At 45.4% G+C, this 26023-nt stretch overlaps 1 protein-coding gene across 11 annotated transcripts in view; it reads right to left on the bottom strand.

Annotated features, from left to right (window-relative positions):
* The window catches only part of LOC118311325 (myomegalin-like), a 43908-nt gene that overhangs the window by 7160 nt on the left and 10725 nt on the right, over positions 1 to 26023 (bottom strand). For 5 of the 11 annotated variants that reach the window (XM_047332091.1, XM_047332099.1, XM_047332092.1 and 2 more), the window contains exons 1-31: positions 14868 to 16905; positions 12855 to 12992; positions 12621 to 12740; positions 12432 to 12524; positions 12071 to 12295; positions 11819 to 11977; positions 11575 to 11676; positions 10939 to 11076; positions 10610 to 10789; positions 10216 to 10410; positions 9943 to 10125; positions 9747 to 9863; positions 9587 to 9661; positions 9375 to 9481; positions 9131 to 9273; positions 6420 to 6541; positions 6159 to 6334; positions 5670 to 6006; positions 4832 to 5036; positions 4600 to 4716; positions 4238 to 4494; positions 3927 to 4138; positions 3552 to 3669; positions 3353 to 3470; positions 3196 to 3250; positions 1500 to 1747; positions 1313 to 1417; positions 1043 to 1204; positions 643 to 900; positions 243 to 374; positions 28 to 144 (exon numbers count right to left, since the gene is read on the bottom strand). In XM_047332091.1, coding sequence (XP_047188047.1) covers positions 28 to 144; positions 243 to 374; positions 643 to 900; positions 1043 to 1204; positions 1313 to 1417; positions 1500 to 1747; positions 3196 to 3250; positions 3353 to 3470; positions 3552 to 3669; positions 3927 to 4138; positions 4238 to 4494; positions 4600 to 4716; positions 4832 to 5036; positions 5670 to 6006; positions 6159 to 6334; positions 6420 to 6541; positions 9131 to 9273; positions 9375 to 9481; positions 9587 to 9661; positions 9747 to 9863; positions 9943 to 10125; positions 10216 to 10410; positions 10610 to 10789; positions 10939 to 11076; positions 11575 to 11676; positions 11819 to 11977; positions 12071 to 12295; positions 12432 to 12524; positions 12621 to 12740; positions 12855 to 12992; positions 14868 to 16184 — 6031 coding nt within the window. In that variant the 5' untranslated portion in view covers positions 16185 to 16905. Of the gene's footprint in view, positions 1 to 27; positions 145 to 242; positions 375 to 642; positions 901 to 1042; positions 1205 to 1312; positions 1418 to 1499; positions 1748 to 3195; positions 3251 to 3352; positions 3471 to 3551; positions 3670 to 3926; positions 4139 to 4237; positions 4495 to 4599; positions 4717 to 4831; positions 5037 to 5669; positions 6007 to 6158; positions 6335 to 6419; positions 6542 to 9130; positions 9274 to 9374; positions 9482 to 9586; positions 9662 to 9746; positions 9864 to 9942; positions 10126 to 10215; positions 10411 to 10609; positions 10790 to 10938; positions 11077 to 11574; positions 11677 to 11818; positions 11978 to 12070; positions 12296 to 12431; positions 12525 to 12620; positions 12741 to 12854; positions 12993 to 14867; positions 16907 to 20823; positions 20878 to 21488; positions 21646 to 21736; positions 21895 to 21980; positions 22105 to 25117; positions 25195 to 26023 lie in introns of those variants that run through there. The other 6 variants (XM_047332096.1, XM_047332095.1, XM_035635087.2 and 3 more) reach the window with 5 other exon arrangements.

Genomic DNA, 26023 nt, shown 5'->3' with positions numbered 1-26023 from the left:
ACCACAGCTGTCTTTGAGATATAGCACCTGTGCTGGCCTGCAGGCGTGTCTGTAGACCCAGGTTTTCTTGCTTCAGGACTCTGATCTCATTGGACAGTTGTGTGACTGTATCCAGTCCCTGTATGTAGATGTTTGTTGGTGCCCCTGGAAAAAAACAACACACACACACAAGTTTTTTGATTTAATTTCTTAGAGAGAAGGGATCGTGTTTTGTGTTTTCAAGTGTTGGAGGGTTACCGTACCTCCATCACGCCCCCCAGTTGCCAGTCTCTCTTCCAGCTGGTGGCGGAGCCTCTCGTTGGTCCTGATGGACTCCTCCAGACGCTGACGGAGACACCTCACCTCCTGCAGGTGCTCCTCTATCAAATTTACCCCTATAGAGACAAACAGATGAGAAACAAACAGAAGAATAGCCATTTACATTAATTAATTTCTTCCTTTTTTTCCGCCTATCCGAGATCGGGTTGCGGAGGCATCGCTTTTTAACACCTCCTGGGGGATACTCCCAGGCCTGAAGGGATATGTAGTCCCGCCAGTGTGTCTCCTTCCATTTCCAATTTTCTGCTGACAACTCTTCCAGATTGGCCTATGATGTCAGTACAGAGCAGGCCAATAATGAGTTATAACATAACTTATTCGCACCTGCATGGCCGTTTCCCGGCTGGTGCCCAGATGACCCAGAATAGCTTCCAACTGGCTGAGACATGTTCTCCATGTCCCACAAAGTCCCGCCCGTCGCTGGACGTGAGTCGGATTTAAGCGAGTGGCCTTCGGGGATGCCACCCAGCTGGTGCTGTTGAAAGGCATGATGGGATAGCAAGCTGTAGCTGGAGAGGTCATGCTGGTTTTGGGCACCAGGTGGCAGAGTGAACAGGGCCTTGTCGTGGGGAACTGCAAAACCTGTAAACACAAATACACAGAAGAAAAGAGTAAAGCAGTGTGGGAAACATCGGAGCACAAGAGAGGATTATGAGATGTTGGTTACACACAGTAGAGGCTATGACTTTAATTTACACATGACACACTCTCCCTGGCCCCTCACCCCTGTTCCGCTCATACATCTGTTTGTACAGCGTGTCGAGCTCTGGCCGAACAGCGATCACAGACAGGGCCCTGGGCCGGGGGTCAGAAGTGACTTCCTTACCCCAGACGTCAGGGCCAGAGGGCACAGAGGGGAAGGAGGAAATGGGTTCACTGAAAAGGGCTGGAGGAGAATGAGAGGATGTGACAGGTACAGAACACGGAGGAAGAGGATGAAAATAAAATCTTGATTTTATTTTTAGGATCTTTGCAAGTCATAGCCATCTCATACCTCTGGAGCTCTGACTGGTCAAAGCAACACGGGCTGAGCAAAGCATGTTGGGACAGCTGCTGCAGGACTTGAGGAGGCCATGAGGAGGAGGGAAAGATGGACGGACTAGAAGGGGGGAATGGGAGGTGAAAGGAGAGAAGAGGCATTTCGCACGGAGACAGAAATAAAGATTAAGCTTCAACAATACCATCTGGTTCTGAGTCTGGTCCTGGCTGCCGCAGCCGGTGCTCCTCCCGGTACTCTCTGGCGTCCAAATCAGAGCACAGCTCCAAGTCTTCATTGGTTCTGCACTCGTCGGACACCAAGGAGGTCCTGTCTGATTGGTCGGTGGTCTCGGAGAGGGCTTGGCAGCTGGACGGGGTCTCAGGACGCTGCTGCAGCTTGGTGTGAAGCGACTCGATGATTTTATCTTTCTGCTGCAGCTCCTTACTCAGCCTGCACATGTTCCACAAGGATGAGAATCAGCTATTATAGTCTCCATGATAGGCTTCTAATAACTGGCACAGTTCACAACAGAGATGTTTTCTATACTTAAATTATGCATGATACAACAGCATTATATCTACTTCACAATCACTGAACATTAAAGACAGAACTGAGGACTGAAAAATGATTCAGTAGCTTTTTTTACTAATTAAATAACTGGTGTGTGACTTAATAACCGGTCATTTTAAGCAATAACAGCCCCCAAAAACAGTTTATTCCAAAGAATTTGATGCTTTTCTTTTGCCACACATGATATAAACTGAAACACTTTGGAGTGTTGAATTGTTGGTCAGACAAAATAAGACAGATGAAGATGTCACATTGAGCTGTCACATTATTTTCAGACATAACACTAAATATACCATCCATTTCATCCATTTTGAAATGGAAAAACTGTTGAGACTGGTATAAATCGTATAAATCCCAGTCTCAGTAATGAAGTGTTTTTCAGGGATATTTGCGATGTATGAAGCTAATCTGCTGTAGCTGCACCAATCTGCAACCATTTAGGAGTAATTGTGATTTCTGCACTGGATCTCTTACTGTATATGTGCCCGTGTGAGGTGACCACATGTGCATCTCTTACTGTTTGAGCTGTCGAAGCATGAACTCCCTGTCTCTCTCCAACAGCATCCTAAAATAGGCTGCCTCTCTCGCCTGGCTTCGACCCATAGAAAAAGACCACAGAGAGTCCCTGTATATGGAGCTGTTCCTAGAAAGCGTAGATTTCCACAAAGGAGCCATGTGGCTGCGAGTCCAGTCCTCGGGCTGCGGCAGCCGTAAAGATGCGGAGACAACTTCTGACTACAGTCTTTGACGTCCTCTGGTTCTTTACCCAGACTTGTAGATGACCAGGTAAATAACATCTATCCGTAAAAACGACGAATTCAAAACAAAAACTCCACAAGAACGCAGCAGTTGTGATCCAACAGGAACAGTCTTACACTCAGCAGGACGAGGCACCACCAGGACAAGGTTGTCACGGTGAGCCTCTTAAGCCTGACTGGAGGGGCACCTGCAAGTCTGTTCAGCTAAAGCAACTTAACGGTAAAGGATCCACGCTTTGGCCAGTGTGTGGATTAACGGCAACCTTCTGTCTCTCCCCTCCAACATAAGGAGCCATGTGGACGGCCCGTTGCGTGCTGCAGAGCGTCACATGACAGAGTAAACTCATCATGTAGGACAGAGCCGGTGCTCCACAGACTGAGCTAATGACTTAAAGGCAGATCCGCTGATCTCAGAGCTGCAGGTGAAACCACAGCCTGCTGCCTTGTTGAGCCACAGGTTTAAGGGCTACTTAGTGACATGTTTGTCCAAACATAAGTATATCAAATAGTAATAATATAAAATGATATATGTTATATATATTTACATTCATCATGGGGAAGTTAACTCACCGTAGGGCAAGCAGCTCATGGCCCGCCTTGTCATCATGGCTCTCTGCACGTTCGCCTATGTGGGACAATTCAGGCAGCAAAAGACCACAACGATGTAAAACTGTGAGACATGAAGTAGCTTTGTGTGCGTGTGAAGTAAGAGGGAGGGGTTCCTTACGTCCACTGATCTTGGTGACCACTCTTTGTGCCAGGGCAGTGCTCTGTGCCAACTGTTCTCTGAAGCTCTGACCCATGTAGTAGTCAATATCATTAGCTCGCAGCAGCTCCTCGAAGGCCTGAAAAGTGGTTGAGAAGGTTGATTATGGCCCATATTGTGAACAAAAAAAATTAAAAAGGGGGGAAAGGGTTTTATGTACCTTAGTGGTATCACCCAGGTGCTGGGTGAGGATATGGCAGACTCCCTGTCCCTCTCTCATCCTCTGCCTCAGGTGCGACAGTTCACGAGCTTGTGCCTGGATCAGATTGTTGTACTTCCTGAAGGGAGGGAAACCATTGCAGAGCGATACAAGGAACCGCAGTATTAATAGGAATGTTTGTTTTCAAAACACTACAGGCGTCAAGTGTGATGACCAGGCAATTCCTATTTGCATCTATTGACTAATTCTAGATTAACCAAAGGTGCCTTGGGGGTATGTAGGGATTATAGAGACACAAGGAGTAACAGCTAATCCTCACTTGGTCCCCGTCCCCTTCTTTCTTTTGCCCCTGCCTCTCTGTCTCTGTCCACTCACCCAGGCCAGGTGGCACATTTCCCCTCTTCTTGGCTTTTCCCTTCCCGTCCGGAGCTCTTCAGCTGGGCCTCCAATGACGCAACACGTGCCATCAGTTCTTGCAGCTCCCTGCTGGGTTTGGGCCCTGAGCGGATCCCTTGTGTGTCAGACATCCAGCCTTCATCCTCCTCCGCACCGCTTGGGGCAGGCGATGTCTCGAAGGCCCAGTTTACCTAGAAGATGAGGATAAAATGGCGAGAAAAAAGAAGCTTCATGAACGGTCCGTATCACAACATTCAGTAATGCAGGGAGGCAGGTTAATGCTGCAGTACCTTGCGAGGGGTGCGTTCCAGACTGGAAGCGTAGTCGCTGGTGGCAGACAGGGAGCGGACACGCAGCTGCAGCCCACGGATCACCTTGTGGCAGCGGGTCAGCTGTGAGCGCAGATCCAGGACAAGATGCTGGAGAGAGGACTCATCCGCCATTTCATAAGCTCCTCTGTTGCCGTTACCCGCGTACCAGCCACTGCCCGCACCCTCATAGTCCTGATGCTGGGACAGTGCTGTGCACATCTCCAGGTCATCAAACTCTGCAGGAGGGAGAGGTTAGTGTTTCACGGTGAATGAGTGCATTTTACAGGAGAAAACTCATGTTGGTTATCATGAATCAAGACAGAAGGCCCTCGGTTTGTTACCTGGGCTGCTGGTGTCTTCTCTTTCAGCCTCGTTCTCACTGCGACCACAAGTCTCATAACCCAGATCCTGAAGATCCACCTGCACCTGTTTATTGGCCTGTTGGACCGACGTCTCTGCTGCAGGGGGAGAAACGACCCAAATCTTTTAGAATCGCAAATGTTTGGTTCAAGTTTTGAACACTTGTGTTTGTCAGTGCATGTACGTCCACATTCGTTCCAGAGAGTGACTCACTGAGCAGATCTCTGTAGTCCTTCAGCTGTTCCGCCTGAGCGTGGACTGTGGCCTCAGACACCATGAGTCTCTCCTGCAGATCTCTGGTCTCCTGGTGGCTCAGAACCAGATCGGAGTGCAGGCGGGCCGCGTGCTCGCCGAGACCCTCGTCCACATGCTGCCAAAGCGCTCCCGCCTCGCTCCTGTCACCAGCGGGCTCCACCTCCTGCAAACAGAAAGGTGTTTAAGCGACTGGCATGTAAAACAGGTACGTCATTTCCATCACTTAATTGACATCACATAGCGATGATAACTGTTAGAATATCAGTTAGTAATATAAACAACCATGAGACTAAAAGAGCAAAACACCCTCACACAGATGCCTTAAACATATACCACAGTGAGGCACGATGCAAGTCATGGAGAAAGCGGGGACAGGGCCTGGAGGCAAAGCTGCTCTACCTAAAAATATAACCATCTAAGTAAAAATAACCAGAATGTAAATATGATTGACAAAATAACAAGAATAACTATAACAATATGAATCCTGCAATAAAGATTATTGAATCTTATTATATTGTTTTTTGTTATATTGTTGCATTTTATTGTTTTGTGTAGAGGTGTTGATGTTGTAGTGTTGTACTGAATCAAATTTCCTCTTGAGGTGTTCATTTTATGTTCTCAACCCCTGTAGCTTTATTTGAAAAATATTTTAAGATAAATTGAATGAGAAATTCTAAGTGACTTTAATAGATTTCCAGCAGGTTAATTAAATAATCTGTGGTAGTTAGTAGCTGCTGATATAAGTCACTAAAGCATCTACATTAGTGTATTTGTATTTCAGTGTATAGTGCGTTACCTTCTCAGTCTGGAGTGTGTGACGATGGGACGTCGACGTGCTCAGGTCCAGAGAGCTTGGCCTCGTGCAGAGCCTCTTCCCTCGCTCCTCACTCAGACTAACACTCAGAGGACGACGCTTCCCCACAGGCACCGGAGATGTTCCCATCTCTTCATCTTCCTCCTCCTCCTCTTCTTCCTCCTCAATATCCTCCTCTTCTTCGTCGTCCTCCTCCTCCTCTTCCCAGTTCAGACTCCCGTGATTGTTCCCTGTGTCTGTCCTCAGTCCCAGGACCCCAGCTCGTCCCTGGCTTTCTTTCAAAGCCTGGTTCTCCTTCTGCAGCCTCTGCACTGCACTCCTAGAGGAAGATGAAGCCAAATAGACTTTAGCATATTGGACCTGTCAGGTTTGAAACCTCTCCAGCAGCTCAGAGGGCTGAGACAACGACAGCACAACAGTGAATAAAGTCCTTGAAGACAATCAAAACATATCCCGGAGACAAATACGCACCTCATCTGGGCCACAGATGTGTATCCATCCCTCTCCAGTTGTAACCGTATTTCCTCAAGATGCCCCTCGAGAGTCTTCTTTGCTTCCTCAAGCTGCTTTATATCAGCTCTCTGGGACAGTGACTCCCTCACCAGCCCTCCGGTCACACCCCCAGCTTCATGAGACTTCACAGAGGTCTGAAAAAGGCAGGAAAAAGTTGAATTTCTGTTTAAGTTATAGTCAGTAAATCTGTTTTCAAACTTGAGAAGTGAGGCATTTTACCTGAGTGAAGGACAAACTTCCTGCCGTCACTTTATCGTCATCCTCCTCTATGCTGTCCGTGAACTCGTCACTGCTGCCATCTTCGTCATCTCCTTCCTCCTCCTCTTCCTCTGTGCTGAGATCTGGAAACACAAAAACCATATAAGCACAAAATCCACCGGGCTTTTTGCTCTTTCGTTCAAATCTTAATCACGGGTCTTTCTTCTTATTCTTTTTGGACTTTAGTTTTCTGCTCTCCATCCCACTCTCTCCAGAGTTCTGTTTGTGAACTGGATCAGTCATGGGACTAAAGGGAAATGTTATGTCATACACTGCGAGCCAGCCAAAAACACACTCAAGGCGGCACAGCCCAGTGCGAGTGTGTGTGTGTGTGTGTGTGTGTTCACGAGAAAGACTTGAGAACATGTATTGGATTTTGGATCTTTTGTATTCACCCACATGACAATTTGGTGGTGACTATGTTGCAAAATGGAAAATGAATGCAACATATTCTCATGTTTCGCGTTGTACACACACTCACACACTCGAGCAAAGTGAGGAACTCATAAATGGATGTTGGTTTGCTGCCAGGAAGCTGAGGCTTGGGCTGGAAAGTGACAGGCAGGAAAAGAAAACTAAGGCTGTTTTACATTATACGCCCTAACAATACACGACACACACACACACACGTATTCATAACATACTTCCCATACACACTGTGCAGTGGTAGATGTGAATCATAGGTGTATGGGTGTGTATCTCTACAGTGCACTGTTCAGAGAAATTATTTTGAAATCAGGGGGAAGTTCAAACAACTACAAAGGCCTTAAATTAAATCTCCTTGTGCTGCTACGGTGAGAGGGCAGAAAACTCATGGAGCGAAGCGTCTGGGTTATTATTGATTGAACAATGTGCTCTGTAAGCTGAACGGACTGAACGTGGGGCCCTGTTGACAGTGACACTACACACCGACACCCACTCTCACACTGGGAAAACGTGGCTAAGCAGCGGGTCCGTTAATGTGTGTACACTATGTGTCTTTTCAACTAACATGGATTTAATGTTCTTCATTATATCAGGTAATAATTGAGTGAAAGGGCTCACATGAGCTTCCCTTATTTGGTGACATTTGCCTTTTGTGAACATCCAACTGGGCAGAAGAGCCATTCAAACATGAAAACCATGCCACAGCCTCATGCACGATGGTAACACAGGTTGTATGAATTATCCGGAGAAATCTCCAGACAAATTTGGATATTTAAATGTGCAACAATATTTTTCAGGCCATTTATAATATGTGTTCATACAGATGAGTATTAAGCACAGTATTTCGAGGCGGAATGGTTCACAAACATAAGACACAATGTGGGTTGATCTCTGGAGAAAGGGGGAAGGTGCACTGGAAGAAGAAAATTGTTTACCAACATGAAAAAATGACTTTAACTGGTAACACAAGTGATTTAAGTTAAGAAGTTAAAGTTAAGAAACTTTCAAACTTAAATTAAAAACTTAATTTTGTGTGTTACCAATTGAAGTATTTCTTTTTTAAGTTGCTAAGCTGTTATTTTCCATTTCCAGTGTGTATCGAGGATCATGTGGGGGATTTCAGGTTTGGGATATTCTTAAAACAAATTCCCAACTAAACACAATAAAGAGAAATCAGCATGTTTATTTTTTCTTTCATTTAAAATACAAAAGAAGAGACGTGTTGACACGGATTCCATATTTGAGGCTAGATGAGATATCAGGATTACCAATCCCAAGAAAATGTACTTTGCCTAATATGAAAATTTAATGAGCAAGTGTTATTTCTGGCATTCACATCTCATGTGATGTACAGAGAGCCCAGTGCAGACTGTAAAATAACTTGATGTCATACTGTCCTGCTATCTTGGTACAGAGCTGAACTGAAGTTCAACAAGCAAATAAAAAACAACACATCATATTAACGTTACTTCTGAGTAATCAGCACGCAACTACCGCCTTGAACCTAATGCGGCCGACTTTACGCTTCATGCATAACATTACTACAGCCGAGCAGGTTGACTTAAGGGTATGTAAGCAATCCGAGGTTAGGCTGAACTGAGGGAGACGACTTGGCCATCTTTTGGGGGGGGGGGGGGGGGGGGGGGGGTTTGTATCTTAGGCCTTGATAAGTGTGCACATCCTGTTCACGGACAGATGGTGTGAAACAAATGATAGATGGTGAGACGTTTCACTGTAAGGCATGAGCTGGACTTTCTCCACAAGACGGGACTTCACTGTGACAGTAAGGCTGGAAGAGTGAGACGGGTGAGAGACAGAGGACACAGAACATGGCAATACAGAACAATCGCACTGCAAAGCAATATGCAGGCAGTTTTCATACAACAATATAAAAAAACATATTCACACCACACTCACAGAATATATTAATAAATACGACTTGCACGTTGCCACTTCGTGCCGTTATGGTTCATCTGAACAGGCAGCTGCTGCTGTGAGTAGTGCTTGTGCAAACTGGACAAAGCTTTCTGCAGACTGAGGGTCATATTTTCATTTTCATTCATACTAGAGTGTTTCTCTTTTGTTCTTCTGTTTCTTTAAATAAAACTGACCACCAGTAGCTACAGGCATCCTCCCCTCACATGAAGAGTGCCAGTGTCAATAGAGCTGTGTTCCCACAGAGCATCACAGAGCATCAGTGACAGTGCCCCCTGCAGCCCCAGAGGCTGGACCCTTCCCATCCCCACCTCCAAAGTCGGGCTGCCTTGTGGCGGCCCTCTCCAGCACCATGGCCATGTTCCGGGTCCGGGCCAGGACTTCCTCCAGCTGTCCACGGAGTGCCTGTACCGAGTCGAGCTCAGTGTGGAGGGCCTGCCTCTTCTCTGAGCTGCTGCGAGATGGAGAACAAAAATGAGGTGTCTTTACAAAAAAAAAAAAAAAAATCCCTGTATTCAGATGAAAACTCATACGACCTGGGTTCAGCTTCCCTACCTGTCACTCTTGGTGTGAATGTGCATGAGACTTTGGTACAATCTCTTCTCCGCCCTCATGGCCTCATTCAGCTTGTTGTACTCTGACACAAGCTGCTCCAGCACACACTAAATCAGACCGGCAGGCAGGAGACATAAAGTAAATGCATAATTCTTAATCAGTACAAACTACTAAATACTGTCCAATTGACTGGGAGTAAAGAAAAATCCTACTTGGTGATCAGTGCTGTCTGTTGTGGCAACTACTTTGACTTGCTGGTGAGATAAACGCAGAGCAGAGAGCTCCTCCTGCAAGGAGAGGACACAACGGTATGAAAAAAAACAAACACATGAGGACCGTTCTCATGCATCATCTCAAGGTCCACGCAGATACCTGAGCCGCCCTCTCCTTCTTCAGCACCAGCTGCAGCTCCTCCTGGAGAGCCTTGGTCTCTGCCTCACCCTCCTGAGAGGACAGCTGCATTGCCTCTTCCTGGCCCTGCATCAGCTCCTATTGAGGAGCGCACTGTGAAGATCAGGTATGCAGGAAACAAGAGAGTGACGAGAGGATGCGGGCATGGACACTGTACCTTGATAAAAGCCTCCCTCTCCTTGAGCAGACGCTGCAGGCGCTCCGTCTCTCCTCCCACCTCCCTCTCCTTGTCCCGCCTCAGCTCGCACAGCTCCTGCTCTCTGAGCGTCAGCTGCCTGCGAAGCTCCTGCAGCTGGCCGGTCCGCTCACTGATCACTAAGGACAGTCTGTACGAGGAGTCCTGACGGAGATAGAGTGACGGAGTTGGAGTTTTTTTCTTCTTTTTGTCATGAACAATGTATCTGATGCGTATACCTGCACCATGCCATACCTGCAGATACTGGTCTTTGGAGCTGAGGGCGTTGAGCAGATCCTGGACCTGTGCTTGGTGTTCATTGGACTGGCGGCTGCGGTCAGACAGCAGCTCCTGGAACAGCTTCTCTTTGAGCACCAGCCGAGCCTTCAGCTCCTCCACGACCTCAGTGGGACCGGCCTGAACTCGGGCGACGAGGGTGGCTGTCAGGTCCTGTACGCACAAACGCAAGCACACACACACAAAATGTAATTGAAAACACGTAACTCAGGTACCGGGCTGGTTTTCCAAAGTTTCGGAAATTGCACAGCAAGCAATTAGAAGCCGTGATAACAAAAGGAATGACACTCTCTCTCTCTCTCTCATTGTGCGCATGTGTGTGTGTGTGTGTGTGTGTGTGTGCGTGTGTTACCTGTGCCTCCTGACTGCGGCTCCGCAGGGCAGCCTGCAGCTGGTGGATGACGGTCTCTTTTTCTCGCAGAGTGTTTCTCTCCTTCTCCTCACTCTGCTGCTTCAGCCACTGGAGGTTCCTGTAGGCCTCGGCCGCCTGCTCCAGCTCCAGCTCTTTACCTCGCACCAAACCGTCCAGACCCTGATGGTCCCGATCACAGGTGTAACCACACACAGTGAGATCTTTACTAATTATACTTTTAGAGCTTCTGGCTGATCTCTAACTGATATTTACTGTATGGGCCCTTGCCGTGATATCTAGAATCTTTGTACTGGGTGTAATGGGCGTACCGTGATGGTCTCTTCGTTGTTGGACAGGATGCAGCGCAGTCGCTCCAAGTCTCGTTCCTTCTCCCTGAGAGCCAGCTGCAGCCTCCTCACCTGGCCCTCGCGCTCCTCCAGACAGTGGAACTTGTCATCGATGGAGCGCTGCAGAGAGGGAGATGAAAATAAATAAATAAATCACACTGTTGTTGTTGTGTGATATAGTTTTCCTGGTTGACAGCAAACACAGAGCCGTTATGCAGTTTTCAATGGTCTTTTTTCTTAGAAACTAATAACATCAAATGTATCGGGGTGTGAAATTAACATTTTCAACAGGTTCAGCACCGTCGTCTGACTTTTAGGAAAATAAGGACTCACTGCACGTCATACTGACAACTAAGCACTTCTTTCCCGCTGCTGTTCAGTTCCCACAGGAATTCAGGGGACAATAATGATGTTTCCCCTCCTGCCCGTGGTGGAATTTTATGCTGACTTATGCTTTGGGAGGGATATTGCGTTACTATTACTGGCTCTTTCGACAAAATGCATACTTAACTCTTTTCTGATGAAAGACCTCTCTTTTTTCCCTGCAAGGCTCCCATGACTGTCCCATGAATCACATAGTCTATTGTAGTGATCCATGTGTGTGTGTGGGTGTGTTACCTCCAGGGCTTTGTCTCTATCTTTAATACGCTCTCTCAGTTTCTCCAGCAGGGCATCTCTTGACTTGGAGCTTCCTGTTGATTCCAACATGTCTGAGTACTCCTACAAATATAAAGATTTATTTTTAGACAGGATCAAAAGTCTATGCATGTGTGCATATCTGTGTATCTACGTACTTACGTTTGCATACATTTGTATGCAAAGTGTGCACGTGTGTGTGTGTGTGTGTGTGTGTGTGTGTTACCTGTAGCTGTTGCTCCTTGTCCTGCAAACAGCGTTTGAGCTGTGAGATGCTTCTGTCTTTTTCCTGCACCTCAGTGTGTTTCTCTGCTTCGCTGTCCTTCAGAGCTGCTTCTTTAGCCTGAAGCTCAGAGCGAGTCTTCTGAAGGGCACAGCGCAGGTCCTGCAGCGACAGCGATGAACCGTTATACACGCTGCATTGTCAGCACCTCAAGACGACAAGACGTTTGGTTTACTCGCACTAAGACACCCTTACCTGGTTGTGTTTTTCAGTGACCTCCCTGTGCTGCAGAGCCTCCTGCAGATCAGAGTTCAGTCTGTCCTTGAACCTCCCCAAGTCGTCTCCCACTCTCTGGCTCTGTCTCAGACTCCTCTGGCTGGCCTCCAGCTCCAGACCGAGGGAGAACAGGGAGCTCTGCACCCCCACCAGCTCACCCTGCAGCTGAGTCAGCGTCAAGGACTCGCTGACCCCCTCTGGAACCTGGAGAACAAAACGACCACAGACCAAGGTCAAACAAATAGTATGTCGGCAACATGGAGGCAAGACTTCTCACTATTGACCACAAGAATTATTCTGGTGTGAGGGTTTGCACCACTGCATGTGCATCAGGTCTCACCTTGCGTTGAGTGAGCTGGTTGCGGTGCGCTATTTCCTGCAGCTTACACAGAGTGGCGTTCTGCCCTTCAATCATGTGATACAGCTCCTGAGCCTGAAAGCAGAAAGATTCTTATGTTTGAGCACAATCTTAGAAGGAACAGGTATCATCTCACATTGACTGAATTTGGTTGTGAATGCAAACACACACCTCACTGTCTTTTGTGCCAATCGACTCGGTGAGGCCCTGGATAGTTCTCTCCTGACCCTGAGCAGCCTGGCGGAGCGAACGCAGCTCACACTCCATTTCTTTCAGCTTCACCTGCAGCTTCTGCAGACAGAGACAGAGATCGCCGTTAAGACAGTCGGCACAGGTCCCAGGCGTGCTTTTATCAAACATATCCAACTGTAATGTGATAATGAAGTGTTTTTACATGTTTCATACCATATTGTTGGCCTCGCCCTCGTGGATCTTGGCCTGCAGGGATTGGACCTGGAGCTGGGCCTTCTGCAGCTCGCTGACACACTGACCGGCTGCACACTCGTACTGGTTCAGCTGACTCTGCTGCTCCTCCACAAGACTCTGTAATGAAGACAATTAGGTAAGAGGTGAGATATTTAAAAAAGTGTACTAAATATACTATTCAGTGGGTTTAGTACCTAAGTCCTCTGACCAAATCCAGCTATCTGAATTATTTGTGAAGATATTTTGTCTCAGAATTCATGAACAACCCAGAGGTTGATGTCTGCATAGCTGTCACAGTGGGTTGTGTAACCCTGTGTGTGTACAACGTTTAGAAACTCTGCTCATTCGTGTGTGTGTGTGTGTGTGTGTGTGTACTTTGTAAAAAGCTATGGCGAGGAGAGAGCCGCTGGAGTGGTGCAAGCGTCTGCATGCATGAGTGAGTGTGCACAAATCACTCAGTGCTACTATTGTATAAACATAAGCAATGTATGAATAATTCCAACTTTTAAAAAACTGAAGGATGGATATCATTGTGTTGCACGCTCACTTATATATGTGTGGTTCAATATAGCTGAGATTAAATCTAAAAGTTGAAAAAAGAGAAGAAAACCTATCATTTCAATGGTGCGGCTGTAGTAGCCAACCAGTGTTGAGATGACAGGGTGGTCTGACCTTGCTGTGAATCACTTTGCCTCAAGGGCTCGGAGTGAAAAATAGGACAGTGGTGGAGTCACTTTGTCTTAATGTCTCCGCACATCTAACCTACTTCAGTCGGCAGCCCCCTGCACCGATATCACGCACGATGTCCACGCGTCTTATTAAGAGCATCTCATTCAGGGACTAATGCACCGATCCAAAAACTATGATGATAAACAGATGATTACTAAAGAGTGTCAACTATTTTGATAATTGATAAATAGGTTAAAGTAATTTTTTATGAAAAGAAAAAAGTAAAAAATGTCAGCTTCTGAAATGTGAATGTTTTCAGGTTTGTTTCCCTCCTCTATGTCAGGAAACTGAATATCTTTGGTTTGTGGACAAAACAAAACATCGTCTTGGGGTTCCGGAAAAACGATTGCCATTTTCTGACATTTTCTGGGGCACACAACTAATCGATTAATCGAGACAGATTAATCAAAGATAATCCTTAGTTGCAGCCCTACATTACTAACTTGGGGAAGTCGGCTCTTTGCCAATAACTCAAAACACTGACGCACATTGTCTTCCCAGTTTGAAGTAGCACATCCTGAATTTCAATGTAAATTAAAACGGAATAACTGGGAGGCTTGTGTGTCTGCAGGCCGTGTTCATGCCTCCGAGTGTTTACCAGCTGTGATGGAATTCACTGTGGATCCACAATTAGATGGAATCAAATGATGGTTTTACATTTTAAGATATTTTACACTCACTGAATTTAAATCTAAATGTTTTTTTCTCTATTCTTTTACTCCTACACTCTCTCTGTTTCCTACTTTGTTGACATGAGCAATGACCTCTTTGTACTCGGGTGCACACACACACTAGTTAATTAGGCCATGACGTGTTTTACCGCTTACCCACACCTGACTGCTTGTCTAATGTATTCCAACACACACACACACACACACACACACACACACACACACACACACACACACACACACACACACACACACACACACACACACACACACACACACACACACACACACACACACACATTGTTGTAGTTCACATTCTCCTGAGTAAAATGCTCGCGGGAGAGGAGGAGTAGGATTTAAGTGACTGACAGCTGGATTATGTGGCTAATTAAGATGAAAGAGAGAGAATAGTCGTTTTGTGGGGAGGCTGCGCTGTTTTGCATGTCAAACATCAAAGTCTGTTGTGGTGGTTCACTCAGTGCTGCAGATGCTGCAGATTTGCAGTGCATAGGAAAAGATTCCGTCATCCACCACGTGTCATCATCCTACAGTAGTGAAAGACACGATCACCATCCTCGTCATGGTTCTGTACCTGGTGTGGAGGTGGGGGAGGATACGCTTTGTACAAATCTTCCAATAGGTCCTCCATGTCCGCCAGGTTCAGATCCTGATCCAGCCTGATCAGAGGGGTCTCCAGCTCAGGTGTTGGCATGTGGCTGTCACTTTCTCTGTCTGGAGTTCCGTACGACATTCCACGGACAGGATCGGGGAATCCCAGCCTTGTGGCTCCGTTAATGGAGCCCCGTCTGAGCAGCACAGGCAGCTTGCTCCCCTTCGAACTCGGGACCGGCCGGTAGACGGCACAGCTCTGCAGCAAGCAGAGGGCCAGAGAGAGGCTGAGCCCAGCTGAGGCTTGACCATGTGGGGTGTGCTCCTCAGAGAGGGAGTCAAATATCTGGTCATCCATGGCTTCCCTGGGGGAGCTCAGAGGACCATCTGTCATGGCTCCAGGCTGGGTGTATTCCTCTGCGGTCTCTAGGGATGCTACAGAAGGGCTGGAGCTGGCTCGTCCAGCCAGGGTGCGATCGCTATCTGATCTCCTCGAGGGGTCCTGAGAACCAGGGACCAGAGTTAGAGAGGAGGGGGGTTCTTCTGAGTCGTCCACACTTCGTCCGTCTCCTTCTCCACCAGCTCCCAATCCTCCAGCCACGCTGCCGATAGCACTGGCCGAATATCTGGTCGATGGCCCACATGAAATGCTCCGTGCCAACTTCCTGGGCACCTTACAAACAGCTTCATAGTCAGAGTCTGCAACCCGCCAGTGGGAACATCCCCGACACTTCCTGGGAGTGCTAGGCACACAGCGCTGTGAGCCTGCGACTGTAACCTCCGACCCCGCGCCCGCAGCACACTGCGGGTGGTGGTGATGCTGACCGTCGAGGTTGTCGTCAGCCCAGGACTCGTACAAAGAGTAGACCAGGTCGTCCTGGAGCAGGGCACAGTACTTTGCATGAGTGAGACCAGAAATGTCCACAATGCCATCCCCTGGCGCTTCATCACCCCCAACGATGGTCACTGCTCCGTCTTCTGAATTCGTTTTCCGGTAGAGCCCGCCGATGCACTGCCTCAGCCGGTGCTTCTCCTGCAGGAGCCGCTGCAGCCTTTCGATGGACAGGGCCTCCACGCGGGCGATGACCGTGTCAAAGCGGTACATGCGGTCCAGCATGAAGGTGCACTTGGAGCAGGCGAACTCCCCTCTGCCGTCCCGGGTCAGCTCTAGCCCCAGGGCATGGGACAGCAGCACCTGCAGGTTGAGTTTGGCGGTGGGGTGGAAGATCCATCGCCTCTGGTTGCCGCACAGCTCCCGTCCACAGATGCGACACGAGTCCTTCATCTTGACATCGAGCATTCCACAGGTTTATAATGAGCCAGGCGTGAAAGAATATCGTATTTGCTCTAACATGAACACATCTGGATCAGAGTGAATACATGTCACAGTAAAAGCCCTCTGCATCTGATGTGGTGTGAAGCTTCTTGTGACATTCGGTCTTTAAATTGGCATTTAATTCAATGGCCCAAAGAGAAATTAGACGAAAAAGAGTAGAAAAGAAGACTCAGTCGCCCATGCCTGTGGAGAAAGATGTCACATGTGCTTCTTGGTAGCGCAGAGCACCGTGAGGTAAAAAAAAAAGCAGGTTGATCAATACTGTGACCGTCCATCAGCTCACGACCACCGCTCATTTCCTGGAGGTGCAGGTGCATCGCGAATATGGCGCACAGACTCGTATCCGTCCGTACATGTCCAGCATTTCTCGACAGCACCGGATGCTCCTCTGCGCCATCACGATGCTGTCACGGACACACGAGCCGCACCGCGCGCTCCCGCAAGGAAAAAAGAAAAAAGAAAGAGGCTCACTACGACCGGTGATCGGCAATAACCCGCTGCTCTCGGCGCGGACACGGAGCAGCCACATGCGTCCCGGGGCAGTCCTCTGAGTCTTCTCCCGGTGTCCGTCCCCGACGAGCGGACCCCTCATTCATTCCAGAGAGAGAGAGGGAGAGACAGAGACATCCACACCGGGCTCGCTCCTCGATCCTCCGGGTAGATAACGATGTGGCTGGACCAGACCTGCATCGGCGGAGCGCACCATTCAGGGAGCGCGGGGGTGGGGCGGGGCGGGGGGGGCGGTGCAGCCACGGGGATGCGCACGATTCAGTGTCCACTGTGAATTCCCAATCGCGGCGACGAATCTCAGTGTGATAGCCCACAAAATGCACGTGCTGATGAATCCAGCGGATAGCTGCTTTATTTCAAGGTTGGGAGTTAAAGAGATGGAGCGGTGTTCCCCCGGGAGTCGGTCACTTCCGCCTGTCCGGGCTCCTAAGCCCCGCTCGCCTGGCTGAGCAGCAGCTCGGTTACATTAGTGACGCTCTGTCAAATCAACACTCTTGTACATTCCATGTTATGTTTCAAACTGTAATTCCCCGCCCCCAGAATGCTGTATAGCATGGCGAAACAGCATTTTTATTGTACAAGGTTGACAATTTCATTCTAAAAATCTATAGACTACGTATGATTTTAAATATCCTCTTCTGTCTCACACAGAGTTGACTAGAACCAGATTCTTTCTATTTCCCAGTGTTTTGCTTTTAATTGTACTGTATATGAAATTACATGAACAAAACTGAAACTAGTGGATTACTCAAGTGACAGAAAATCATTTGCCGAATATCTGAATAATCCATTAATCTTTCAAGTGATTTATCAAGCAGCACCTTTTTTGTATTTCCTGTTTTGAAGCATACATGTCACTGTGTTTTTCAAGAATTAGTGAAATTGACAAAATCTTTGTTTCTTTCCAATATATTCTGACATTTTTATCATGCATTGTATAAATGTATTAATACATTTTTGATTAATTAAAAGAAATCTACATATTAATCGTCAAAGAAAAGCATCATCAGTTGAACGTGACTTCTATAAATTATCACAACGATCAAACATGGCTTCATTATATTTCATTTTTTACTATAACAACATGTGACTTAGACCTTTTCTCTGCTATTCTATTCTATTCTATTCTATTCAGGGGCCTTTAGTCATTCATTAGTGCTGTATCAGGTCACAAGGTTGTGCAGAGGGAGGACAAAAGGATGTTTTCTCAACATAATGATCAGTGAGCACCAAGATGAAGCCAGTTGTGTGGCGATGTAAAGTTTGCCTGAGGTTATGAAGATAAACTGGGAATAGAGGTCATTATTATACTGGCAGCATGACAGTTATAAGTCAGATAGATAATCAGTTATCATGTTTAAAGTAATCATATATAAATGCAAGAGTATAATATATAAATAAACATGTTTGGTTGCAGCTTGTTAATGTATGTCCTGTATTGAGTAATTAAAAAAATGGAATTCAACATTAAGAAAACATAACGATGTAAACGTGAATGCTGGTGTATTAATTTTCAAAACAGCAGTTCAGAGAGTCAAAACATGTTTTTGCTTCAAGATTTTTATAAGTGTCTCCTGATGTCATGATGCAGACATTTCAACAATGGTTTGACTGTGAAAGTCAAACAACCAGGCCTTTCTGTTGCATCTGATTGTGTAAGTTTGTCTCTGCAGTGGCCAAATTTTTTTTTCCTGAGGGCGCAAACACAGATCATGCTGCCACGCCGTGACTTCCAAACAGATACGCAGTGAGAACAAAAAAAAAATCCCCTGTCGACTGTCCACATGCTTCCATCCACCAAGCAGTTCCTTTGTTCCAGGACAGAGTGTGATGGTGAACATTCACATCAATGTGTGAGTCAGAGTTGTGCGGCCTTGGGTCGACCTTGGGGTCCCTGATTGTTGGTTATTTGAAGGTCACAGTAATTACTGGGTTTGAGTTTTTTTCTCTTAATCAGATATTCGAGAAGGCTGCAGAAAGCCAACGACACGTGGGAAGGATCCTGCTCGATGATAAGTCTACTTGAATGTTATTTTATGTTTTGGGGAATTTAATGTTCATGACTATAAGCAAATTGCCAAACCGATTAACAATTTAGCAGTTTACAGTATTTACTAATTACTACAAATTATTCTTGAAAAGGAAATCCTGGAAATAATTGTGAGAGAGATTTCAGCAGATACTTTTCCTGCTTCCTCTGTTCTCTCCAGACATGATCTAAATGACTGTGGTGTCTGGGGAACTAATTAAGGGCTCTTTTGGCGGGTGTCCGTCTGAAACAACACAACTTGATATCAGCGTCAGGGTCGCAGATCTCTTTAAGGTCAGCCTGACCTATTGACGACCCGTCTGAAACAAGAGCCACTAAAGTGCTAACCAGCGAGATGCCTGCATGCACACACACACACACACACACACACACGCACATATGTAAAAAGGCACCTCAAGGGAATGTGCGCAAGACCACTCACGCACGCAAGACCCCACTTACACTGATCCTCACATGATCTCTTCTGATCCGTGTGAGGAGATGCAAATGCAGCTGTGTTCCTCACGCTAGAACTTTAAAAAAATATATAAATACATTTTTGGAGTCTCTTACTCTCTCTCACTCACACAAACACACAAACGCACACACACGCAACACACACACACACGCACACACACACACACACACACACACACACACACACACACACACACACACACACAAACACACACACACCAGTTACCCAATAAACAACTGTCACTTCCCTCTGATTTTGCGAGTCACTGACAACAACCTACATTTAAACCACATTAAAAAACCCTTAACAAAAATTGTCTCCTTACGATGCTCATGCCAATGCTGTGTCTTTCATGTGCACACTGAACACATGTTTCGTATCATATACAGTATACATTGCACTTTAAAGCCTACTATACATTGGCCCACTGTTACCTTAGTGACTTCCTGTTTTCCACATACAGTCTTGTCGTACATCATTGGAAACAGTGTTCACAAGCACACGCACACACTTTTACGCAACACATGTATCCAGTTTGAAATCTGAGCAGTGAGCCGGCCTGGCAACCGCATTTGCATCCTTCATCCGAAACCGATTTACAAGTTAAAGCATCCAGCAACAAATATGTTTGCAACAAATAGTGCGACAGCAGCCCAGGCTACTGCCAAACAATGAGGACCAGCAGTGCACAGGTTACGCAGCGCCTATGGTTATGATTATTAATTCATAGAACTAACAAATGGTGGGGAGAGAGCTGCTGTCGGGGTAATGATCCCTCTCCATTTGCAGTTTCATCATGTATCTGTGAAGAAACGTGTCCCTGGGGTTGTGAGTGCAGCTAAAGCCCGTAAATGTAATGAGATTGTGGCACTTAGAGTGATGAAATAAAACCCGCAATAAGATGGACTGTACTTTCACTAGAAGCCTCATATCATGATCCGTGCACTGCAGGTTCAATTAACTGTTTTTTTGCAACATGTTCCTCTCTCTTCTGCTTCTTAGTTTTAGATCCACAGTCAGACACATGAAACATTTAGGGTTTTCCACAATGACCGATGACGAAATGTCATTTCACTGCAGGGTGTCTCACTGGTTGTTTACTTTTTACCGTGACGTTGTTGACAGTCGTAACGACGCCTGTGTTCTCCTATCATACAGAGTAGTTGAATGGATTGCAGAAACATAACAAACATAGATAATTTCCTTTCATATCATGACTTTTTCAAATTTAGAAGTTGGGTGTATCACAAATAGGCTGTTTATTTCATCATTAATTATATTTTGTTGGTCAGATTGTGATCTTTCTGATTTTAGTACAGAACATTTCTGTAAAACAACAAGTAACTGACCAAATTATAAAAAAAATATGTGTCTTGTTTAATCTACAGTTGTCAGGTTTTGTGTGAAACTGCTATGTGTAACTTCTCCATTAGGAGGCAGAGTCTGTCTAACAAAGTGCTCTGCGCTGCAGCAGTGAGCACATGTGATGCTGCTCTGACACTTAGTGGAATACTGAATAATAACACGAGAAGGACAATGAACCAGAGTTGTTTTAAATTCGTAAGGGAAGTCGAAGGTTCACCTACCTGCATCTCCTGTTCGATACGCAGCCTCTCTTGACCCAGTTCCTCCTGATAGAACTGTGGAACAGAAACTATAGATGTAAATATAAATAATATAACCTATACCTTGTGTATGTACTAACTCAGGAGTTGAAAACAAAATTGAATATTAATTTGTATAGAGGAAGGGGATGCACAGAGAAAAAGGAATGAGACTAAATAAAAACCTGCTCTGAAATAAGAAATCATTGGTCTCATCAGATGAAATCATGATTTACTTTTTTGGTGTGTGTGAGAATGTGAATACTCATATACATTTATATCTGCATTAGTCAGTGTCTGTGTTTATTTAAGTGGTGGTTTGCAAACTGCTCCTGTGACCCACATGAATAGCTGTTAAAATAAGTCTGAGGAATGTAACATATGCAGCTTCAGGAGCCTCTTTCTAGAATAGAAGTCAGAACAGAAAAAAACATGGTGGTCCAGAGGAATGTAATTGTAATAATAGAAGGGCGGTGTGAATTGTAAAGGCTTTCATCGATATACTTACAGTAATATACACGAGGGGGAAATAGCTCCCGGAAAGACATTTACTAAAGGCTTCCTAAAGTCTCCAAGGTTAGAGAAATGATGTTGCAAAGTTTGAATACCCAATGTTTGTTAGTGGTCATTTAAAGCAGCATGTTTACCTCCACATCCTTGTCCTTCTGCAGCAGCGATGAAGACAGCTGCTGAACTTGTCCCTCCAGCTCCCCCACCCTGAGTGTGAGGGTCGTCTTCTCTCCGCTCAGCTCCGTGATGAGGGCCTCTTTGGAGTGAAGCTCTGTGGTAAGCTCCTCTATCAACCTGAACACAGACAGAGGCACGGTCAGTCAGTGACACTAAATGGACTTAGTTTGGTATTGGTGTGAGATTTGTATTTGTTTTTTTTTGGCACCTGTCTTTGTTGGTGTTGGACGGGGACTGGAGGCTCGGAGGCCTCTCGTCCTCTGGGATGTCCTCCATGGCAGTGTCGAGGGAGATGAGAGAGGCGTGGGAGTGTGATCCGGCCAGCGAGACCATCCGCCCGGCCTCGCTGCGTGCGAGCTGGGCCTCCTGGGAAACACACAAAGAGTTAAAGTGTTACGATTTGTAAGACTGAGTCACGTTTGTATCTAAATAGCTATAGGGAGCGGACCAACCTCCTGCAGGAGCTGAATCTTGGTCTCAAGCACTTGCTGCATGTGATCGATTTCCTGCTGTCTCTCCCCACACCGTCTCTGCAGCTCCGCCTCATTGTGATTGGTCAAGCTCTCTGCTGTTGTGCTGTCAAAGAGAAAATTCGACTTGATCACCAAATCAGTTTATGTGCACATATGTTAGACTCACATGGTTTGATGTTTAGAAAGCAGTGGATTCATTTTAGGTCATTTTTCCTTGTGAATGTAACCTGGACTGTGACAGGTATTGACTTAATCAGATGTTTGCGTTGCTGAAGTGAAGGTTTACCGGTGTATGTATTTTTGTGGCAAAATGATTCACTGAAATACACTGGGAAAGGTTCTAAGATAGTTTGGTATGTCAAAGGAAGGTGGTAGGTAGGCAGACCCGACAGACATGTTGACTCTACAAGGAGAGTGTTTATTTACAGTGCTCCCAATTACACGTGTAACTTGTCAAAATCAAAGAAAATAAATCTGAAAATTAACTCATGAAAACTCCCCCCCAAAAAGGCACATGTTCATGGCAGCACAGCCTCACGTTGATCTTTCCTCCTCGAGAAGCCTAAAATGCAACTGAATATATAGGGTGTTCAATTAACACCTACACGCCTTCAGCCTGTACCAGTATTTTACTGAGGGATGAAACATACAGTGACCATAACACCAGGGAATATAAATTATCATTTAGCTCCCTTCCCAAGCTCATTACACTCCTAAATAACTATCTGAAAGGTACGCACCTCAACAGCTTTTACTGACAAACAATAAACTACCAAACCAAGCATTTAGACTAAAAACAAACCCCCAGCAGTTGGTTTAACCCATGATGTCAGCGATGACACCACCAACACCATAAAAACCAGGAAATTCTCAGCGGGCCTCCCTCTAACAACGGACCTGCATGGTGGCTCTGAAGAAAGGAACAAACAATTGCGAGTACGGACCGAGAAACAAACAGTTAAACAATTTCCAAACCTGCAACTTAATAAAGATAACCGAAAGTAACTTATGGCTGTGTGTTTGCTTTAACTTACACATGCTTTGATGTAAACTGCAACATAATGCTAACAAACAAACACGGGATATTAAGTGAAGTAATGTTACCTTAGCAATGCTAAATTATAGAAAAATGAACACGTAGAAAATAATATGATGTGCAAGATGACTTGTAGAAAGAGACGAGTGGTGAGTACAGAGATCTCACCCACTTCGTCACAAAGGTATGAAACATGAATATCTTTGTGTTTCTTTGTGTTCTCCTACAACCACATTATGTGGCCCATGACGTAAGTGCTCCCCCTCACTCCTCTGGACTCCAACTGTGCAAGCATCTGTCTATATCACTTGGTCAGTCAACAACCCCATTCCAGAATTCCTTCTCCCAGAATGGCACACGCCACTCTGTCGCCATGAGTCCTGTTCTGGACCCTCTCGACATACGTTTTTAACTCTGTCCACCACATGCAACAGCTCAAATAACTGAGATATTTTCAACCAGTCTGAGTAATGCCAGTGTCTGTCTCTTGGACAAGTGTCCTTTATCTGCAGTGGATCTTCAGCCGATGTAGACGGCTCGAATGCCAGCCACTCTGCAAGAAGTTAGAGGATTCAGTGATGTTGGTCTTTCATATACTAGTACAAATACATAATTTTAAAAAACTTCCATGAAAAGCAGCTGTACTAAAATTCAAGAATCTGTTGAACAGGACCGTGCTTTAAGATGGGATAAGACAATCCTTTTTATTGTTGTTGAATGTATTTTTATTGATTGTTGCTGTGAGTTTTCCGCTTATTGGTGAGGGCACATTTCTGCTCATCAGGTTGATACTCAAAACACAGAATATGCTGCTAGTGTGACAAAAATCCTCCACTTTGACATAACGGTGACAGTTTGATTATCCTCAACATGGCAGTGAGACATTCTTTGGAAACAATCACACCACAGAATGTGTACTAGAGAAATAAAATATAGAGGTAGTGTAACTGTTGGCCAGCAGCGTAGTAGAAAGTCATGCAACAACTGGCTTCACTGACACAATCATCTCTGCTCTCATCGAACAGCTTTTGAAATCATAAAAACATAATGCCTAAAGTAAAGGTTGTGCAGAGAGGGAGCAACAACAGCAGTGGAAACAGACGAGTAATAAGAGCCACTTTATCTTTCAAAGGTCAACAACATGACCTTTAAGCGGCATCTCTGACAACCTCAGCAGTAGAAAGATTCTCTCTGTAGAGTTCGCCACATCAAAGTATCAAGAATACTAAGGCTGCCATACAAACAACCCAGCAAAAGATTCACCAATTCCTTTGTATCTCAAACAAACCACTGAGCTTGGCAGCAGTTTTAAGCTCCACTGTGGGACAGGAGAAGACCTGCAGGAGGAGAAGATCTGTTTTAAGTAATCAACTGTTTCAAAAAGGGATAAACCATTGTTTAAAAAAAAACCCCACAGAAAACCAGTGTTAATCTCACGTGACTATTAATTTTCAAACATGTAAGATCTCTAAGATTCTTAAGCCTTTTTGTGAAACTGGATTGTCTCCCTCAATGGAAACACTAACATTTTCATACAACACTTTATACAATAATCCTAACTGTGTGTGTGTGTGTGTGTGTGTGTGTGTTGTCATTATCAGCTGCTGCATGACATATGAGCTGCTGGAGATATGAAGCGTTACCACAGTTAAGACACGACCATGTAGAGAATCACAGTTAATCTCTAGTGGGGACATCCAAAGATGGAGACACGCAACCACATGTACAAAACATTAAGGTCTGACACTCGACAGATGAATATTGGAAACAATGGACGATTAATTTAATCATCAAAGTATTAATCCACTGGAGCAATTTCCCCGTCTGCCCACTGCTACACACTATTAAACAAAGTCCATGTGGCCAAAGAAAACATTAGAAGGATTGGATGTAATTATGTCACACAAGCTGTTGCTGGTCAGTCGACATCAATCTGCGACGAGACAGGCAGGAGAGGCCTTCGACATTTGTGATACTATGGCAAATAAATACTGGTGCTGACTTTTCAGTTCAGTAAAATGTTTCTGGTGAGATATATTTGACAACAGTGAATACTTATGATTGATATTTGTGCACGTACAGGGCTTTGTCCAGAAGCTGCTGTTTCTCCTGGAGCTCCTGCTTCAAGCTCTCTACTTCCACCTTCAGCTCGATGTTCTGCAACAGATGAAGAGCAGTGAGGTCGGTCAGTCAAACATTTCATGTTTCATCATCATCATCCTCATCATGACAGTTTGCCACGCCCACATTCCCAAACCTGTGGCACTAAGCAGACTTAATAAAGGAGCAACACAAACACTCAACATGGGTTGTCAATACAGCTAACAAAATTTCTGTAAATTAGCAGCAAGCTATTTATGAGGCTGAAACAGTAAATCATCAAGTCTGTACAAAGATTTCAATCATGTCAAGTTTCACTGTGATGGCATTAAAAACACAAAACTAAAACAAGTTTCAGTCGGGATGCCTTACACACTTGATTTTGCATATATATCAAAAAACATACATGTGACCAATAGCAAAGCTTGTTATATGCTGCAGAAACAAAGGACCCGTGGTTGTTGAATCTATTTTTAGGATCACTCTATACCAGGTAATTGTGTGTAGAGCTGTCTGTTAATCTATTGATCGGTTCAAAATTCGTGAATAATTTCTGGGGGTTTTTTGCTCTATGACAGTAAACTAAATATATTTGGTGTGTGGACAAAACAAAACATCATGTTGAGGTTTGGGAAACACGATTGACATTTTTCACCATTATATGACATTTTATGTACCAGAAAACTAATAGATTAATCGGGAAAATAATCGTCAGATGAATCAATAATGAAAATAATCGTTAGTTGCAGCCCTAAAAGATTTCGCAACTCAAAAAGACAACAGATTCTGGCTGTAGCACTATTACATTGCTTAGATGTTCACTGTGTTCGTCTGAATCTCGTCTATCTTCCCTCTTCTCCTTCACATCTTAGGCGCTGACATGTCA

This window comes from Scophthalmus maximus, chromosome 5 (assembly GCF_022379125.1).
Source record: "Scophthalmus maximus strain ysfricsl-2021 chromosome 5, ASM2237912v1, whole genome shotgun sequence".
Lineage (NCBI taxonomy): Eukaryota > Metazoa > Chordata > Actinopteri > Pleuronectiformes > Scophthalmidae > Scophthalmus > Scophthalmus maximus.
Note: the sequence above shows the minus strand (reverse complement) of the source record. Positions and strands in the feature narration are given on the sequence as shown.